Genomic DNA, 21,140 nt, shown 5'->3' on the forward strand with positions numbered 1-21,140 from the left:
GGTGGTGATAATCGTTATTTGATCCTCAATCCCTCCTTGACAACCACCACAAAACTCTTCTCCTTCCTTCTCCAACACTGAGAAACAAAAATGAAGAAAAAAAAACTATTTTTCCTTTCTCTAGCCGCGGCAAAACACGCCCGACGATATTTTATATCGTCTTGTGATATTTTGCCGAGATATCGCCGATATCTCGGAAATATCGCGATATTTTCGGGAGCCAAAAATATCGCGATATTTTTTTGGTGATATTTCGGCTCACCGAAAATATCGCGATATTTCCAATATTCGGCAATATATCGCCGATATTATCTTCACTGTGTTATAGTATTCCCTTATCTATATCATATGTTGAAAGAGAATGACATAGTCCCAAATAAGCTGTTCCATCCATAGTTGCAACAACCATGCAGCCTTTTTACCGGGGGGCTATTTCAACTTTTTTAGGTGATTTGGGACCTGAAGACAATAATGGGAGTGTTTGCCACATTGACCTCAGAGAGTGATATTTCTTTCCATCTTTCATTCTAACTTTTTTGTTGTAATGTTTATTTATTGCTTCCAAGGACCGTTTTCTTTTTCCACATTCATTTTATCTTTTGTTAGATCCTTTGCAAGTTTACTGGGCTCTTGAAGGTGAAGACTTGTTTTTGAGACAAATGACCAAAAAATATGTCAATGGGACTAAGAAGTACTTCAGTAATACCAATCTGTAGGGATATCCTAGGCTACCCTGAAAGCATAAATCAAAATTAAACAAGAGAGAACATAAAATACTGAACTAAATATTACATCAAAGAAGAGAGAAGAAAGAGAGATAATTATCAACAAGATGCCCGTCAGACAGGATGAGGAGGTAGAGCGTGAGGAGTAATGCATTTTGTTATGAGTTTCATGCGTCTTGGAGACCATTTAAGTTTCCATGTGGCTGAAAAGGATATTATTTAAATTTTTAATTTGTGAGGTTGCCAAACTATCAGGGGTACAAAAGCTAACTCTGTAGATTTATTAATACAAGCCTATCTCAAATCTCAGTCTAGACATTAGATGTTAGCAATTTTAGATATTATGTGTTGATGAATTTCAGTTAAGAGATTTGGAGATCATTGATATGATATATGAGCATTTATTTTGAAGGTGGGTTGCATTGCAAGAAGAGATGAAGATTGATATTCAAAGGATTTGGAAAAGAAACCTTGGAAGAGATGATAGATGTATAGCTGACCACGGCAAGGAGGTGGGATTTGAAAATACTTATTTGTCAATTAGATTCTTTGAGATTTAGAACTGCTAATTGAATTAATTGTCTCAAGGAATATTCATGTCTCACAGGCCAGGTTCCCATTCTTAGATGAGGATGTTATGAGCACTCTTCTGGATATTCCTCTCTGGGAAATTGCAGACCTTGATAAACCTGCGGGCCAGGGTGATAAGAAGATTCTTAGACAGGTATGTTTCCGTTTATAATTCCACCATTGTGGATGCTGGAAGAAAAGAAATTGTACTATTTCTCTATCAATGTTGTCTAGGCAATATATTGATGATAGTGAATATTCTAATAGTGAGTATACAGGAAGTGGCACAAACACACTTTTGCACACCAGATCTTAGAAGAATGATGTTGATGATGACTTACGTGTTGAAATTTGATGATATGGTTGATCTTCTAATTTATAATTGCTAGATTCTTCATTTTATCTGTGTCCTAAATGGTGGATACTCTAGTGATTAATCTACAAAGTATTACATTTCTAACTTCTTAAGAAAATTCCTCTAAAAGTAGCATGAAAATTATGTTTTCATATTTTCTGCAACTCATTTGGTTGTGTATTTCTTTTGAATGCATGCATTAAAATATATAAAAAATTATATTATATAAAAATACTCTGTGATTGCTCTGCTCCTGGAGTTTTTGGGAGTTGATGCTCCTGTGCTCCTGCTCTCCATTCCCTGCTTCACCCTAGCTCCAAACATCACTAAAATAGCTCATAGCATAATTATTCCATGTTCCTACAGGTATCTATCACATAATTGGTTTCACTGTTCACAATGTAGGCTACCAAAAAGAAATGGAAAATGACAATACAGTGAGAAAAGAGGGCTAGAGGATTTTGGGATTAAAAGAGTCTCTCCTGAACTGTGCAGGTATTACACGTAAGAGATACCTTATTAATCGAAATGTGTTCAAGACTCAAAATACCCAATAATATGAAACATACCAAGGTTATGAATCAAGCTACATTTGGATGAAATTTCTAAGGTGGTACCCTAGATTGAATTCCTTGACTTAGATGTCATCCTTGCTACTTGTGGCGACAACCAAAAGCTCATTCGATTCACTATTCTTAGCTGGCAAATATATTATTTATATGAAGTCAAAGTTTAGCAAGCATATTTTATATCCTAAACAGCTTAGTTTGACCCTATGTCACAAGGTTTGCTGAACATCAACCTTGAGGCTTGAAATTTGGCGAACCTAAAAAACATTTTGAGGTTCAGTGAACCTCTTTGAATGTTGTGGCCATTGACCAAGTCCATAGCTCAAATTCATGACCTCATGTCATAACTCAAGCTTGTAATTTATCCTTGTAGTTTCCAAGTCCATGATAGCATTTTTTATGTTTATTGATGTTGATTTCTTATTATTTTATGCTATATTTATTTTAAAGTGTATATATATATATATATATATATATATATATATATATATATATATATAAAGAGAGAGAGAGAGAGAGAGAGAGAGAGAGAGACCTAATAAAATCAAAACCTGAACCAAACCAAATCATTGATGAACCCAAACCATGTGACTTAGGTTTGACCTCCCTTTTGTAAGTGGATTTTCTTGCCAATAATGCAGAAGTAATAAATTTAAGTCGATGGTTAATTTATGCATGTAACCATTCTTGAAAGTGTAGTTCAAGTCTTTGTCCAAAACTGCCATGAAATATATTTGGAAACTTTATTTTCCATGAGAAAGTTTACTGGACTAGTTTGTTGTTGAATTTTCTACAAAGATGCACAGTAGGAACCAATCTTCTGATCTGATAATTACTACCTAATGATCTTCAATTAATTTATTTCATCGCACTGATATCATTACGGAATTATATAAAGAAAAATCTCAGCAGTAAGACAACCATGCACAATAAAGACAACACATTTACCCTAGGAAAACCAAACTTGAGAGAAAACCTAGCAACTTTTCTTCTAGGAGAAATTGTTCTTTAGCAAGGTTCACAATTACAATAAATTGTCTAGAAATTTGTGCCAAAATCCAAGTCCAAATAGCAGTCAATCCTGGTCAAAATTCCAGCCAGTCAATCCCAATCAATCTTTGTCAAAATTCCAGCCCGTCAATCCTAATCAATCCTGGTCAAATTCCAGCCAGTCAGCGCTGGTCAACAGTCAAAATTCGGCCCGCAGTCAAGTTCAGACCTGTGGTCAAGTTCGGTCTGGGTGAAATCCATATTGCAGTCTGATATGGTCAAAGGTCAAACTCAGATTCGGTCAAACATTGTCAATTTGTCCTTTCATCTTCTTTCTGCGGCTGCTTGAGAAAATATGTTGTGTGTTGTTGTGAGGGGTCAAAATAAGGAACTCTCATTTTATACACACACACACACTAGTCAAATGGGGTGAATTTGACCAAGAGTCACACCCTTCCATGGTGGGGCCAACTTAGGAGGCCTCTTGGCATATGGGAACACCCCTGATGCTAAAAAAAAAATCAACACTCACTCTTAGCGAGGGAGGTATTTTCCTTGACTGCAACAAATTTCTCTTTAGCTGAAATTTCTCCTTAATAAGAAAAGTTCATGTGACATGAGCATGCCATGTTGATGTATGTCTATAAATAACTCCATCTTGGAGTGGGCAATGTAATTATCTAGGGCTTTTGGTCAAAGTCCTTTCTGGCTCCTTAGACAAATGTATTAATTTCCTATGGTCAAAGTCCTTTATGACCTAGCCAAGTCCTTCTAGCTTCGTCGGAGAGAATCTTCCCTTGGACCATTCACCTAGCGAAAGTTCTTTATGTCTTTTTAGGTGAATCACATCTCTCTCCTTTGGTCAAAGTCCTTTATGGCCTAGCCAAGTCCTTTTGGCAACCAAGTCCATCTGGCTTCTTAGGAGAAGATCTGTCCAATCCTGTAATTTTCCCTAGGCTTGTTGCTGCACAAAGCAAGGCTTGTAAAGAGGCAAAAGCTAGAGGGAACAACAACACCTGGGACAGAGGCCCACTGTCACCACAACCTAAGTCCTCTGCTCCTCAGATTTTCACTGATGGGAGGAGTCCCAGTAAAACTCACTCGTGATAAATGTGTGTAAGATTGGTTTGGAGTGAGGTAAGGTAGTTCATTCGATGGAAAGGTTCAGTGAAAGGGCAAGCTTTGGGAGGAGCTATTAAGACTCTCCACGAAAAATCCATTTGAAAAGAAACTACACAAGACCTACGGTTGAAATTTGATACTATATATATATATATTGTGAAAATTCCTAAATCGAAAACCCTACTGCAACAACTGATGATATTTATCATACTTGTTAGATTTACATGAACAAGTTATTTACAGTTTCCTATGACAAATATTGAAATACATACACTGCAGCCTTCACTTAATTAATTTATATATGGAAACAAGAGACTGAGCAAGAAAGAAAATACAACACAATAACACCGTTATTTTCGAGCAAATGTCCTCGGAAAAACCCAATGCAGGAAAACCGGTGCAGCAGATCTGAGGGTTTATTATTATTAAGAAATAGCAAATTCTGAATACATATCTGAAATTTGAATACCTCAAGGGTTATTCAATTACAGTGAGAGAAATACTGGCAGAAAGATTTGTGAGATTACCTCACACAATCACTGAAAAAAATCTCGGTTGATTCAGTCACTGGATGAGATGCCTCTGGCAGGCCCTATGCTACCTCTGCGCAGTTCTCATTCAGTCCTTGCGTTAGCCCCTCTAGGCATTGCGTCAACCAACCAGCGGATCGATTTGCTGCCCAGAGTCACTGCTCTTAGCCTCCCGGTCTCACACCGCGGCTCCTGACTTCTGAAACTGTTGAAATTTCTAAGTCTGACACGTCATAAATTCCTACTAGATTATCAGGTTTATTTCACCTACTTGTTTATTCCTTAACAAGTTATTTATTCATATAAATACTGAAAATAAACACAAATGCAACCTCAACTCATATACAAATCATCAACTGAAATAATAGACAAACACAATTGAAAAGCCCAATGCGGGAAAACCGATGCAATAGTTCTGAGGGTTTTTATTATTATGCAGATTTCTTGAGGACAACTAGGGTGCCAAACTGGCTCACCCAACAGAGATTTTTACATGGCAGTAATACCTCTTCTCGGAGACAAATATTCAACAAGTCAGCCCCACGAAAATCCTTCCGGCACTTCTCCAAGTCCCTACGTTAGCCCTGCTAGCCTCAGCGTAGCTCTAGAAGTCTCTGCGTTAGCTTTTTGCTTCTCTGCGTTAGCTCTCTAGCCTTCTGCATCACCCACGTAGGCCCCTCAGCCTCTGTGCAGTCTCTAGCTGCCTCTCCATGGCTCCTGCTGCCTCTATGTCAGCCTATTCAGTCACTGCACTAACCCTCAGGTACTATCTCTGCCTCTTTGCTATGTACTCACTACCCCTTGCCGCAACTCAGATCACTTGTTCGAATTCTCTCAGCAAAACTTGCTCCAGAAAATCGAACTGATTGATCAATCTTGGTGTGTCTCCAACTGACTCTCAAGCCTCTTATACTTTTCCTGTTGAGTCTTCAACGGCTGAGATTAAGTCTCTAATCAACGGCTAAGATTAGATTTGGCTTGATTCATGTCATGTAGAACATTCTCACCTAGTGTTATATTAATACCCATTAATACTCTCATTTTCCTAAGTTTAGATTGAGGAACCCCATTAAAAATATTAATTATTTTAATATCTCTCTAATCGAGTGGAATTTCCCCAAACCATTTCTGGGTCTTGGAGATCTCATGTGCTTTAGCCTCTCCACCAATTTTCATGGCTAGAGCACATCCGATGCTACCAAAAATCGACACTCCCTCTTAGCGAGGAATGTGCTCTAGTAATGCTCCACCACTGAACATCACACCGATCATCCAACACTGGTACCTGTGTTGATGCTTGGCCTATTGCCCAACGTCCACTACACTGTTGCTTCCTGTACTGCTGCCCATGGCTCTGCCACTGCCACTGCCACTGCTGTACTGCAACTCCCTCTCAACATGCTGCATCATGCTGCCCATAGCACTACCACTGCTAACTGCTGCACTGCAACTCAGTTACCGAGAAGTAAGTAACTGATCTACCCAAATATTGACATCCTTGTCAGTCCGGAAGCCTCTTGATGCTGAAGCTACCTCTGCTGCTATCCTGTGCTCCCTCTGCTACCTCTGCACTGCTGCAACCACCTCTGTGCCTATCGCACTGCTGCAAATACCTCTGTGCTTCTCGCACTGCTGCAACCCCCACTGCGTTGCTACAGACCTCTGCACTCTAGCATTGCCTTGTCGCTCCATCCACATCTTGCTTCTACCGACATCCGTCATCCTGCTATTGTCATTTGGGGCTCCCATAGCTGGATATGATCCAAGAGTTTGGGTACCTCAAGGATCCTGCCCCTCGTGTTCTGTAGTCCTCCTGACTACAGCTCGATGTCCCCCCACCTCTTCTCTAGAGGTGCATGAGCATTCATAGCACAGTCGTCATTAGTCTCGACTTCTTTCTCCGCCTTAGTCGGAGTTGCCTTGGAGTTAGAAGCCTTTCCCTTATTCTTCTTCCTAGGACACTAGGTTGCATAATGACCCAACTCCCCACAATGGAAGCACTTCACTTTGGAGATGTCCTTCTTCCTCTTCCCCTGCTGTCCTGCAGATGCCAGAGCCGCATCCTCTTCCTCCTCTTTCATGATTCGACCCCCTTTGCTGCTACTTTTTTCCTTGCTCAACCGTTTGATCTCTTCTTGGCGAAGAGCTGCCCACATCTCTTCCCATCCTGGAAGATTAGCTCTGCCCAAAATGCTTTGGACAAATGTCTCCCAATCCTTGGAGATTGCATTCAGGGCGGTCCTCACCATGAACTCCTGATTCGACGTGGCCCCTATGGAAGTAAGTTGGTCCTGAATCTCTTGCAATCTGAGGAGGTATAGATCTATCTGCTCCCCCTTCTGCATCTGATACGACTGCAATTGATTCTCTAATAGCATTTTCCGTTGCACAAAAGTGCCCTGATATAATGTCGTCAAAGTATCCCACATCTCCTTTGTCGTGTTCTTCTCGGCAATATGTGGCACGACATGATCATTGACCTTTTTAAGGATTATGCACTTTGCCTTTGCCATTGCATCCTCATAGTACATACTTTCCTCATTATCAGTTGGGTCGACTGAGACAGGACAATTGTGCCATGAGTGCTCATGTGCCACTTGAGAAGAAGTGGGGAGACATCGAGCTGTAGTCAGGAGGACTACAAGCGATGAGGGGCAGGATCCTTGAGGTACCCAACCTCTTGGATTAGACCTTGCTACGGGAGCCCCGAAGAGGAGTAGCAGTACTGGTGATGTTAGTAGAGATGGATGCGGATGGAGCGACAGAGGGAGCTACAGTGCGGGAGTCCCAGGGCAGCGTGAGGCTAGCAGACTGCAACAGTGCGAGAGGCACAAGAGTGTTGTACCAGTGCAGGATGGCACAGAGAGGTGTGCAACGGTGTGAGATGTAGGGAGTTGTTGCAGCAACGTAGAGGTCAGTAGAGGGAGCACTTGTGAGCGACAGAGGGAGCTTCAACATCGAGAGTGTTTCTAGCCTGACAAGGATGTCAGAAGTTGGGTGGATCAGTTACTTACTTCTCAGTAATTGAGTTGCAGTGCAGTAGCAGTTGGCAGTAGCACGATGTAGCATGATGAGAGGGGATGCAGTGCAGCTGCAGTGTTGGGAGAAAGGACCAGCAGCAGCACAGATGCAGAGGGAGATGCCGTACGGATGCAGTAGTGGTAGTGGCAGAGCCATGGGTAGCAGTATAGGATGCAGCAGTGTAGAGGATGTTGGGCGGGGAGGCCTTAGCATCAACATAGGTACCGGTGCTGGATGATTAGAGTGATGCTCAGTGGGGAGTATTACTAGAGCACATTCCTCGCTAAGAGGGAGTGTTGATTTGGGGTAATATGGGATGTGCTTTAGCCATGAAAATTGGTGGAGAGGCTAAAGCACATGAGATCTCCAAGACCCAGAAATGGTTTGGACTGATTGTACCCGGTTTGGGAGATATTAAAATAATTAATATTTTTAATGGAGTTCCTAAGTCTAAACTTAGGAAAAATAAAATATTAATGGATATTAATATAAAACTGGGTTAGAAAGTTCCAAAAGTCATGGATCAAGCCAAATCTAATCTTAGCCATTGATTAGAGATTTAATCTCGGCCGTTGAAGGACCAACGAGAAAAGTGTAAGAGGAGGCTTGAGGGTCAGTTGGAGAACACACTAGAGTGATTTGTCATTCATTTTGCTAGAGCGGGGTTGCTAAGCAAAATTGAATCAATGATTAGCAGCGAGGGGCAGTGAGTACGAGGCAGAGAGGCAGGGACAATACTGGGAGACCAACACAAAAGCGAAGAGGGCCAGAGCAACATTTAGTCCAGGCTACGCAGAGTCCAGCAGAGGTAGTGCAGAGCCTAGAGAGATTGTGTCATCCAGGCAGAGGGTAGAGGGAGTGACGTAGAGGCTCCCAGAGGCTGCACAGTGCCTCAGAGGGCTGATGTAGAGGGTCCTGGGGCTGACGCAGGTCAGCAGGAGGCTGACATAGTGGCCAGAAGGGCCAGTGTTGAGCTTCTATTGTGCCAGAGAGGGTTTTGTTGAACAGGTTTTCTGAATACTTGTTTCCGTATATAGAGGTATTGCTGCCATATATTTTTCTCTGTCGAGTGAGCCGGTTTAAGCACCTAGTTGTGCTCAGATAAACTGCATAATAATATAACCCTCTGAATAGCTGCACCAGTTTTCTCGCATTGGGTTTTTCTGGGTTCATTGGTCCAAAAATATCGGTGTCACTTGGGTGCTTGTTTTTCTTTCAGTTGATGATCTGTAGAGGTTGATACTGTACTTGTGTTTATTTTCAGTATTTACATGGTAAATAACTTGTTAAGTAATTAAACAAGTAGGAAGAAATAAACCAGATAGTACAGGAAGAATTTCTAACGGGTTAAACTTAGAAATTCCAACACACAACAATTCATATTCTCATGTCGGCTTATATGCATGACTAACCACTATAAATAGGCATGTAAGATCCACATTACAGGAGCATACAATTCAGACATCTCTGCAACTTCAGATGAGGTTGAGGATCTCAGATGCCTCTGAAATCTCAGGGAAAATTATAGTGAGTACAGTCTAGAGAACTCGGATACTTTTGATGTTTCAGAGGGCAGTTACAGGATGGATTTCGAAAGTCTGTCTACTATATTTTCGGCCTCTTCCTAGTCTCGGTGATCACAATCATCACTTAAGCAACATTATAGTCTTGACATAGAAGTGACACTCTTTGTCTCGGCCTACTCTCTAGATACAGTCACAGTCTCGGCATAATTATGATGAGAAGGATTCCACTGATCCCACAGAAATTCACTCTGTCTGATAAACACAGTCATGATGTCGTGATAGCGATCTCAGTCATAATGAAGATATAGTTTCAAGGTCATGATCCTAATGAAGATCTCGGTGGTGTAGCGATCCGAATTGGCTCATTATATTGTTTGTCATCCATTTCGATGCATTTGGAGTGGAAAAAGTGGAGGAATCAGCTCATGAGACCGTTTTTACTGGCAAGACCCAGTTTGGCAAAACAATGTCTGAAACCTTTCGGGAGCGTTTTGAGGCATCAAATGAAGTTTTTTGGGGGTAAAACTTTGTTGTTAAAGCACATCACCTTTTCATGCGATTCTACAAATAGAGAGCTTTTCAACGGCGCAAGAATCGCGTCAATCGGAGTCCGTATGCAAAAGTTATGCCACTTAGAAGTTGACCTTCCTGTTTTCACACCTATAGTTCGGGAGGATGCCGTGTCAGCCCCATTATTCATGGAAAAGGGGATAACCATGTGTTTGTGATGTAAAAGACTCTAGAAGAATCTATTTTGTAACTCTAATTAAGAGTTGATGTAGTCAAAATTAACCACTGGTAGGCTATCGCGCTGTGTTATAACTAGGCCACTAGGAGGTAGAGGCATTCCATTCTTTCGAGATCATTTTGTTCCATAGCTGAGAAAATATAGCCAAGAGAGATAGATTGTAGAGCATACAGAGAGGATTTGTGCACTGTAGCAGCCCACGGGCCACAAACTTTACTTCTTTGTATGGGCAGCCATATTTCCAAACAAAGAAAGAGAGCGAAGCGGCCTCACCTTCTAGCTGGATTTTCTCCCGAAAGGGTTCATCAAAGAGCATATCTTGTGATTCTCTACTTTTTCGCTTGATTTAGTTTTACATGCATGCACTAATTTCGTAATTATAGTTAATTTTATGGATTTGGAAATCAAATAAAACTATAATAGTGTAGCTATGGTGAGACAATCATGATCTCGGTGTATCTAGGTGCAACTCTCATTCATGTGTATGGAGATCTCGTTGTTATGCTGAAGACCTCGATGAAGGGGCAATAATGGTGTTGCAGCAGTAATGAAGATCTCAGTGGTGTAGTAGTGAAGCCCCAGTGCTGTTGTAGTGATGATGATCTCAGTAATGATGAAGAAGAGGATTGGTGTCTTGGTCTTGGAGTGGCTAAATAGGTCAAGGGTCATGGTCTTGGTATTCATCAATTGGAATCTCTATAAGAAGAATTGTGTGCGGGTTTTCCTCTCAAACAGAGAGGTTTTGGCCGTGGCTAAAAGCCAACATCTTGTGTTCTTGTCTCTTTGTTTTGGTAACTATTTGATGAACTAAGAAGACACACTCTAATAATAACAAGGGAAGATTGTGCTAATAAGAAAAGTTAAAAATACCTCACAAATAGTTATCCTGGCGAGAAGAATTTTATTAACCTAATTTTCCCTAGATTCTTCAACATGGAGCAATTAGCACAAGTGAGAAGAGACAGAGAAAGGAAGGGGCGCAAATTAGTGGAAGGTGGGGATCACCAAGGGTGAGAGGGCCAACAATTATGAATAGAGCTTGGAGGCCTCCATTTGATACTGTTGATCGTTTGACAATTTAACATTAGTTCTCTTGAGTTGCTTAGCTAAGACAACCGCGTTGTTCAGCACAAGGAATTCTCGAGCGGGAATTCCACCCTCATTTTGAAGAAATTCAAGTGTCTCCCTAGTGAGGCAATTGGGGAGCTCAGTTTAGAGTTTCCATTGGGCACATTTACAATCATTTCCTTCAGCTGGAGTGAGTTTTCCTTGGACGCAAGAGAGAAATTTGTGGCTCTTGGGAGGGCCAACAAAAAGGGGAATTTGGGCCAGCCAATTAGCAGAGAATCCTTCCACAAAGAGGGTTGGAGTTTCTTGTCAATTTGCAGGTCTGTTGGTGAGGCGTTTGGGAGAGTTGAGCTGCTCCAATTCTTGGCTTGCGCAGGGGCTCACTGGGCATTGTTGCATAATGACTTGGGCAAGGAGAATCTATGGTGTGGCTACGGAGGAATAAGGGAAAAATTTGGGAGGAAGTGACCTGGTGGGAAGGTGATTTTATAGGAGAGATTTGGAGCATTTTGTAGCAGATTTCATCTATTGCCTGTTTGCTAGCCAGTTAGAGGTGTACTTACAAATTGGGGTCACCGGGGCATGTTGGACTCGACCCAAATCCTTTTTGGCTAAGTTGCAGGAAACGTGGCCCTAGGGGTCGTTTCCTCCCGGGAAACGAAACGAAACGCGTTTCCGCGTACCGTACGGCCTGGAAACGCGTTTCCGGCAATACGGCCGGAAACGCGTTTCCAGGCCGTACAACCCGCGTTTCCCAATTGAATTGTGTTTTTTTTTTTAATTTTTTGTTTTTTTCAAATTTGTTTTTTAATTTTCTAGATGTGTGTCTAAAGTTATAAAAGTGAATTTTTGCCCTAGTGTTGACATGCAGTTCATGGTAATGTTAAATTCTTAAAGTAAAAGTGATATTCTCCTTTATTTTTCATTTTCATCCTTCTACTTAAATTTTTAACATTACCATGAAATGACTCAGGATGTTTGAGAGTGGTTTCGCCCTCATTGGATTTCATATGGAGAAAGTAGAATTTTAGATCTCACTCAAAATCCAGCAGACTTATTTGTTTTTCAGGATTTCAGGATTGAGGGGGTTGCAATGTTTCCATTGGATTTTATCATGTACTAGGGTATGGAACTTCTATTTAATCAAGAGAACCAAGCCCTCTATGCAGGGGAAACTCCCAATAATCAAAATCATGTAGGGTACTAGGGTATGAAACGTGTATTTAATCAAGAGCACTAAGGTCGTTCGACTATGTAGGAGGAGACTCCCAATACAACAGTGGTCCTTCTAAAGAATGGATGTGGATGCAGAAAATCCTGATTTGGATCTCTCTCTTGCAGCCTTATAGTCTTTATTGTACTTGCAGCCTCATATATTAATATAAATAAAGGTTGATTTTGAGATTTGGATATCTAATAAAGGTTGCTTTTGGATATTCCGATATTTTTATTTTCATTATGTGATCATTCATGAGTAAATGTGATGTAAATTAAATCTTAATGTTTAAGTGTAATAAATTATAATGTATCATTTATGCTTTATGATTGCACACACACACACACACACACACACATATATATATTTAAATATTTTATATATATATATATATATTCGCGTTTCCCCGTTTCCAAAATTTGGGGAGGTCGCGTTTCGTATCGCTTCCCGTTTCGGAAACTCGTACCCGTTTCCCCGTTTCGTGCAACTTAGCTTTTTGGGTTTTTGCGAGTTTTATGAGAGGAGACTAGGATTAATTTTGCAGAATTGTCTGAGCACTCCTGAGGGCAGAATTCCTAGTACCACTTAGTAGTAGAAATTACTGGAGGAGGACACACTTTATTCTGGGAGCTTTTCTACCACTTGGTTCCATGAGATTTTTCTGGGTTATTCTGGGTTCCTTGTGAGGAGGCTCTAATTAATTTCCTCGAATTTTCTGAGCAGTTTAGAGGCCTAAAACACCAATTCCTTTCTAGCCAATAGAAGTAGAATTTCCAAAGCAACTTAGAGCATAGAGGTGGAGTCACTTTCTAGCGTTTGGGCACCCTGTTTTCTCACCCTAGCTTTTTCTAGCTTGCCTTTGGCAAGCCCATGTACACTTGTTCATAACTTCATACCCATTGTACTCCTACCATTTCATATAATAAAATGTCTCAGATTGGTCTAGTTTTTGGAAAATTTCTGGGTGTTTAATAATGTGTAAAATTTTTGTGTGCATGTGTTGTGATTGCTTGTTATCACTGTTAATTTTCCCTTGGGAATATTATAGTGGTATCAAAGGATTATCTTGGCCAAGTTGTGGGCCTTAAGCCTAGTGATTACAAGACCAGGATAAAAGGCTAAGAAATCATGGGATCCAAAGAAAGGTTAAAATCAAACAACATGGTAGTAACCTTGAATGAGGTGATTAGGATGCAACAAATGATGATTGATGTGGGGGAGCACCTGATTCATGCTACAATTGGGAATCAAGACCATTCTCAATTATACAACAAATCCACTATGCCCAAAATTATGGATAATGCATCAAGATGGCAAGACATGATTGTAACTGATGTGGACTTATTGGCAACAAATTGGAGGGCATACCAATCATTGGGACATGGCATTCATGCGTCCCTCTCCTTTTGGGAGTTCTGTGAACTAAGAGACATGCACAAATCAGTTAGAATTCAGTGGAATTATGCTGGGATGATGAGAAGGATCAAGGAAAAATATGAAAAAGTAGTTGAAGGTGTGAAAATTCCAATATGGAATCCTATTGCAACAATTGGTATTATTTCTTTTAACTGATAAATTAATTATTCAGTTTATTGCTACAACAACATCGAAATAAACACACTGCAACCTTCACAAATAAAACCGCGGAAAATAATAGTTGGAAACTGAGAAATGCTAGCACACACATAAAATATGAGACAATTATTTTTGGAGAAATGTCCTCGGAAAAACCCAACTTGGGAAAACCGGTGCAACAGTGAGGGTTTTTATTATTATGCAATAGTGAAAATCTGAGTACAATCTCGATGCCTGAAGCTGGCAATCCCTAACAAGAAAATGTGGGCAAATTATTGAAGGGAATTACCCTTCCTCCACAAGCAATCCCGACGCACCCTACCTACAGAGAACTTGGCCTCCTAAAGCCTCTACGTCAGCCTTTGCGCTGCACTGCGCAGTCTCTATGACATCAAGCCTCTGATCTATCTCTGATGAAGTCGTTCTGCCTTCTGCTGTTGAGGAAATTGTCTCTCCGACCCTTTGGAACCTCTGCCCGACCACTAGAACGGAGAACGAATTTTCTCCTCAACAAATCGAACTGCCCTCTCTGAAGCAACTGTGTAGTCCTCTGCGTTGCCTCACTGGGAAAACTTGGCCCTCTTGCTGTTGCCTCACCGGATCTAGAAAAACTTCCTTCGGATCACTGTCCTTGCCTCTCTGTAATGTTCCAAACTTAAATAAACAATGATATGCAAAACAAAATCGATTTGTGACACATGAAATTAAAACAATCAACAAATGCTCATTAAAACTCCAGAAGTGAGAACCAGTTGAGCCATTTTATTAATGAAATGGAGTAAGTACAATAATATGTAGAAATGCACTTGGGCTTGCCTCAAGGGCAAACTTGACAGGACCCAGGTGATAAAACAATAATCTCAAAGTTGGAAATGACTGCTCCTTTAATGCTCTGCGTTGTCCCTAGAAACTACATATATGGGATCATTGTCAAAAACCTAGAAAGGGTTTGGCCTATCTCCAAGCCAAAGTTGAACCCATGAAATGGTGTAAATTCCCCAGCTATTAGCAATTTGCTTTGTTATAAGAATGATGATTTCATACCCGAATATCACCCGAAAAATTCTAAAATTTTAACCACAAACTCCTTTCACAAAACCCAGAAAAACCTAGAAATGGTTTGGCCAGATTTTGACCTTCCAAAATCGATCCCCAATGGTCCTACGTCCTTCAAAACTGCTGAAGCACACTGTCTGCCAATATGCCAACAAAATCCTCCTCAAACACTCTGGAAAACTAGCAATCACCTCCACTAATGCTTTCCTTATCTGTCCCGAGAAGGATCAGGCTCAATCGCTGAGTCTCCACCTCCCACGCAAGCACAAAATGTTGCCTCTGCGCTGGCCCAGGAAGTGTGAAAGTCACACTAAATGGGAGCACTCTCTTCCAGCGCCAAAACTCTCCAAAATGGCAGTAAAACTCCTATGCCTCCTCTCTGGAAATTCTCCCGACCAAAACTCCTCCACAAGATGCCACAAACAAACTCAACCTCCCTCCACTACATCCTCCAGAAATACGCACTACCTGGAGATGGATACAACTGCTGGAAACCACAATGAAATCTTCCTATGGAAAAATGAAGATAAACCTCTCTATGGTGGCACTCGAATTCCCCTAAAGAAAGGGTGACCTCTTCGCTTGAAGAATTGTTGCTAAACAACGAGTGACTCGGCTAAGCAGCTCGAGCAACTAAAGAGAAATTCGATATGCCAAAGATGATGAAATGAGGAGAGCTATCTTGCTTTTATAGATTTCGTGGAGCACTTTACCCTCCATCGTGGGCCCTCACTTAACGATTGACTTTTCCCCTCCAAGCAATTCGAACTAGGGAGTGCGTATTCCCCTAGTGTGGGTGGCCCTCACGTAGAACTTAACCATAAAAAAATAACTTCTCCTAAGTCTAATCTCCTAATAAAATTGAATGGGCCCCACTATCTCCAAAATTTGCCCCAAAATGCAATAATTAGTCTTGTTCCAAATTAATTTAGGAAGGGACATGACAGTCCACCCCTCCCAAATGTTGCTTGTCCTCAAGCAACTTCAGTGGTGGATGCTCAAGTATGTGCTCGCCCTCCCAAGTAGCATCCTCATCCGACAAGCTCCTCCAATGCGCCAAAAATTGCTTGTCGTCAAGCAGTGCTGATCAAGTGCCCTCTCTGATGGTGGATCCCCATTGTTGCTGCAAACTTCACCAGGGTCCCAAATATGCCATTGGATCGTCCCTGATCGTTGTATTATCCTATAGTGAAGGAGTCCCTCGATACCAGGATCCCAAGCCAACCTAATCAACATGGAGCACCCCTTGCTCTACTCACTATCCTGCCAGATAGGGGCATTAGAACCCCTCTCTCTACTGCCAATAAGTAGAGCATCTTGACGATGTAAAACTTTGTCCAAATCCTCATGAAGCTGCCCTACTGAATAGTCCACCCCATGTACTCTGATTGTGGGCCCCTAAAGATACAACTCAATCCCCATGCGAATGAAGCCTCTCCTGCATGAGCTCATCCTGAAATCCTCTTGTTGTCCAACCTGCCATGTTGATGAAGTCTCCCATGCCATCTGCGAATCATAGAAACCTGATGGAAAATCTAGATGACCCTCTCCTATAGAGACCAGCTCACCCCTATGGGTAGCTGAACCGCTAAGTATTGTGATGCTAGGCCCCCCTGCCCAACGTAGTAAGAAACTATGCTGTTGACCCCATGACACTCTGGGCATCACTAATTGTCTAGCATGTTCGTACCATAACCTCCTCTCGCATAACTCTCGACCACAATCTATCGCCCCATGGCTGGCCCCAATCCTGAGCAACAATCTGCCTCACTCTATGGTGAGGGCTTTGGTGACTCTATTGATTTGGGGTAGCATTGGATGTGCTCTAGCCATGAAAATTGGTGGAGAGGCTAAAGCACATGAGATCTCCAAGAGCTAGAAATGGTTTGGATAGATTGTACCCGGTTTGGGAGATATTAAAATAATTAATATTTTTAATGGAGTTCCTAAGTCTAAACTTAGGAAAAATAAAATATTAATGGGTATTAATATAAAACTGGGTTAGAAGGTTCCAAAAGTCATGTATCAAGCCAAATCTAATCTTTGCTGCTGATTAGAGATTTAATCTCGGCTGTTGAAGGACCAACTAGAAATGTATATGAAGAGGCTTGAGGGTCAGTTGGAGGATACACCAGAGTGATCAGTAATCAACAATGAGGGGCAGTGAGTATTGGACAGAGAGGCAGAGACAATACTGAGAGACTAGCGCAGAAGCAGAGAGAGCAAGATTAGCAGCCAATGTTGTGGGGGAGCGCCCCCCCTCGATCCCGCTCCCAATCTGCGCTCCGGGCGGGAGTGACTCGGGAATGTGCTCCTGAAGTCGCTCCCGAAAAGGGAGTGATTTTGGGAGTGCGCTCCCTAAAAAAAATTTATGTTCCCTGCCATTTTCCAATTCGAACTAGGGAGCATCGCTCTCGTCGCGCCAAGTGTGATTTTTCCAACCGAGTGGTTTGGGAGCGATCGCTCTCGACTGCTCCTGGGTTGGAAAAATCGTTCCCGGCGGCGGTGAGTGACACCCGCGGAAAAAAAAAGCGACGACCGAGAAAAAAATCCGACAGTGAGGAAAATAAAGGGAGGGAGGGAGGGAGGGAGGGAAGGGAGGGGAGGGGTGTAATATAAAATACCCTCTTCCTCATATTCATTTCATTTTACATTTGAGAGAGTGAGAGTGAGAATGAGAGAGAGAGGAAGAGAGTGAGAGAGAAAGAGAGCAAGAGAGAACAAGGAGCAAGGAGAGGCATCCAAGGGGAGATTGAAGAGCTTGCAAGAGTTTGCAAGGGGAGATTGGAGGCCAAAGAGGTAGGCTCTACACTTTATTTTAGCAATATTTTTTTAATGTTCATTCCTAAATAAATAGATATTATTTTTTCTCTATTTCCCATTCCCATTCCCATTCCATTTTTTGCAGATTCAAAACTTCAAATTTCAAACATCATGGCTATATTTCTTGACATTTTCTTCTTCTTGGTTCCTTTTTTGGTTATTATGGTGTTGGAGAGTAGAAAAATTTAAGGACGGTTGAAAATGAAGGGGATGAAGAAGTGGGTTATAGTGGATTTGATGAAAGCCCCGGAGAGGAGTACCTTGGTGAGGAGGAGCTGGAGGAGAGTGAACATGAGTCAGCTCAACAAATTAAACAAGACCAAACCCCATTATGGAAATATGTTAATAGGCCTAAAGCAAGGAAAGGGGGTGGAACCACTAAATTTCATTGCCCCCATTGCAACAATAATTACACAGGTTCATACACCCGTGCCAGAAAGCACCTTTGCGAGAAAAGGCCATGGGATGGAGATGAACAAATAGGAATCAAAACTTGTATAGGTGTGTCAGCAGCAGAAGAGCCAAATACATAAGGGAAGAGGAGGAAGCCCAATAGAAATCTAAAAATCAAAGGGTTTCTTTGAACCAAGCTCACAATCACATGCACAAAGAACTCCTTTAGCATCCTCCCATGGTAGTGGATATGGAGGCACAGGGTCACCAAGTTTAAGGCGTAGAACCATATCAGATTTTCTTGATGAAGGGTGTAGGAATGATGTGGATTCAAAAGTTTATAGGTTTCTCTATGCATGTGGGATACCATTCAATGTTCTTCGCTCACCTTATTGGCATGAAATGGTTTTTGCCACAAATGAAGCCCCTAAAGGATACAAGAGCCCTGGGTATGACAAGGCTAGGACCGTTAGACTTGATCATGAAAAAGCAAAAAATCACATTCTTTGAGTAGAATGACAAATTCTTTGACTGACCATGGGGTGTCCATTGTATCTGATGGATGGAGAAATGTAAAAGGCAAGCCATTGATAAGTGTTCTTGCTATGTTTGCTAGTGGTGCCATCTTTCTTTCAACGTATGATTACTCAGACAAGTTCAAGACCGACATCAACATTGTAGAACCATTACTTGAAACAATTGACTGTATTGGGCCATACAATGTCATCCAAGTCATCATTGATAATGCTCCTAATTGTAAGGCAGCGGGAGAAATTATTAAGGATAAATACCCCAACATATTTTGTTCTGGGTGTTTGGTTCACACAATAAACCTTTTGATGGATGATATTGTTAAGAACAAAAGGCAACAATACAAATGGATTGGTGATTTGTACACGAGAGGCAAATAAATGATAAAATTTATTACAAATCATACCAATACCCATGGCCTTTTCCACAGTCACTCAGACTGGAGTTGTTGAAGATTGTGAGGACTAGATTTGGTAGCTATTACCTCACCTTCAGGCGCCTTTTGAAGGTAAGAGAGTCATTGTCTAGCATGGTATCAAGTCCACACTGGCAGGTATTAAAGGAAAGGGCTACAAATGCATCTGATAGACAAGGTTTTGAACAGGTGGAGGAGACCGCTCTTGATGGTATGTTTTGGGCACATGTGAGGCAAGTATTGGAATTCACCAAGCCCATTTATCACATGATTCAGTTTGCAGATACAAATAAACCAGTGATTGGGGAGGTGTATGAGTAGATGGATACCATGTTGGGGAAAATATAAGATATTGTTCATAAAGATGATCCCAACTTGTATACACTGATGCACAATTGTGTGTGTACACGGTGGGATAAACTTAAGGTTCCACTACATGCCTTGGCGTATATCCTTACACCAAAATACTACTCTGCATCTTGGTCGGGCCAACCTGCACCAGGGGGTGGGGTTAGGGTCAAACCCCATTTAGATGAAGAGGTATCTACAGGATATTTTCAAGCATTAGACAAGTTGATACCTGATAGGGAGGAATGTGCTAGTCTGCGTCTTGAATTAGGTAGATACTTCAGTTGCACTGGTTTGTTTGGTTCCTTCCATGCAATGGAAGATAGAGACAGATTTGATGCTCTCACATGGTGGGAAGCATATGGCAGCCAGGGACTTTTGCCAAAATTGGCAAAAAATGTTCTCTCGCAGGTTGTAAATACTTCTTCTGCAGAGAGGTGTTGGAGCACCTACAACTTCATACATAATGTGAAAAGAAAAGACTCAATGAAAACTGGGCATAAAGCTTGGTTTATGTGCACTACAACTTGAGGTTGTTGAGTCATTACTGTGATTGGGCTAATGAGGATCCAACATATAAAATTTGGGACAACCACCCAGAGGATGATAATTTGGAGGATGGCACTTTACATCTTGAAGAACTGGAAGCGGAACTTATGAGAGAGGAAGATGAAGCAAAAACCATGCCACCTCCACCATCCAGTCGCAGTGCTTGAGTTTCAAGTCTTGTTCCTTTGCTATCGCCGCCTCCATCTACACCATCACGTGGAGGGCATGTGCCTTTTGGTTCTGGTCGTGGGTCTGTGCGGGAGGAGACTCTTAGAAGACCACCGCGACCTACTCGGAAATTAAACATTTCTCGTGGCAAGGGCCACATGAAGTAGTAGATAATAGATTTACTTGTCTTTTCTAGTTTCTAGTAGTTTTCATAACTGTTGATTCTTTCATATTTATTATGATATTTTTTGTAAACAATATATGACAATTTAAGTTTGAAGTTTGAAGTTTGAAGTTGGCAATTATAACTCATTGGTAATGAATTATGAATATGATGCTTCATGAAATTTGTTTCATTTCATTTCATTTTATAACATTTCATTTCATGTTAGATATTATTTGTTGTAATGGCTAAACTTAACTTACAAGTACAACTTTGGTGATCAATGATGATAAATGTTATATATTGAATTTTCAATTTTGAAAGCTTGAAGTTGAAACTTCAAGATTGACGAATCATGATTCATGAGACTCAATATGTTCTATGTTACTAACTTGTGGATGTGGTTGATGAAGATTATAACTTCTAGATGATTGTTGTTATATGGTTCAATGATCAATTTATGTTTTTTTTATATCTAATTCATCATTCTACATGTTTTTGTTGACATATATGTATCAAAATATAAAAAATATAAAAAATATATATATTATATAGAAAACACTTCGGGAATTGCTCCCAAATCGGGAGCTTCTGAAAATGTCGCTCTCGCACTCGTTTTTGCTCTCGCTCCCAAGTAACACTGGGCCACGTAGAGCCCAACAGAGACAGTGCAGAGGCT

General features: G+C 41.2%; 1 protein-coding gene across 5 annotated transcripts in view; it reads left to right on the forward strand.

The window, feature by feature from the left end:
• Nucleotides 1-21,140, forward strand: part of LOC149141853 (Asparagine synthase family protein) — a 414,294-nt gene that overhangs the window by 329,975 nt on the left and 63,179 nt on the right. For all 5 annotated transcript variants that reach the window (XM_089450144.1, XM_089450142.1, XM_089450145.1 and 2 more), the window contains 2 exons: nt 1,138-1,237; nt 1,333-1,449. In XM_089450144.1, the coding sequence (XP_089306270.1) occupies nt 1,138-1,237; nt 1,333-1,449 (217 nt within the window). The remainder of the gene's footprint in view (nt 1-1,137; nt 1,238-1,332; nt 1,450-21,140) is intronic.

Source organism: Pinus tabuliformis, chromosome X, assembly GCF_031772625.1.
Source record: "Pinus tabuliformis cultivar Carrire ecotype Pingquan chromosome X, CPIR1, whole genome shotgun sequence".
NCBI lineage: Eukaryota > Viridiplantae > Streptophyta > Pinopsida > Pinales > Pinaceae > Pinus > Pinus tabuliformis.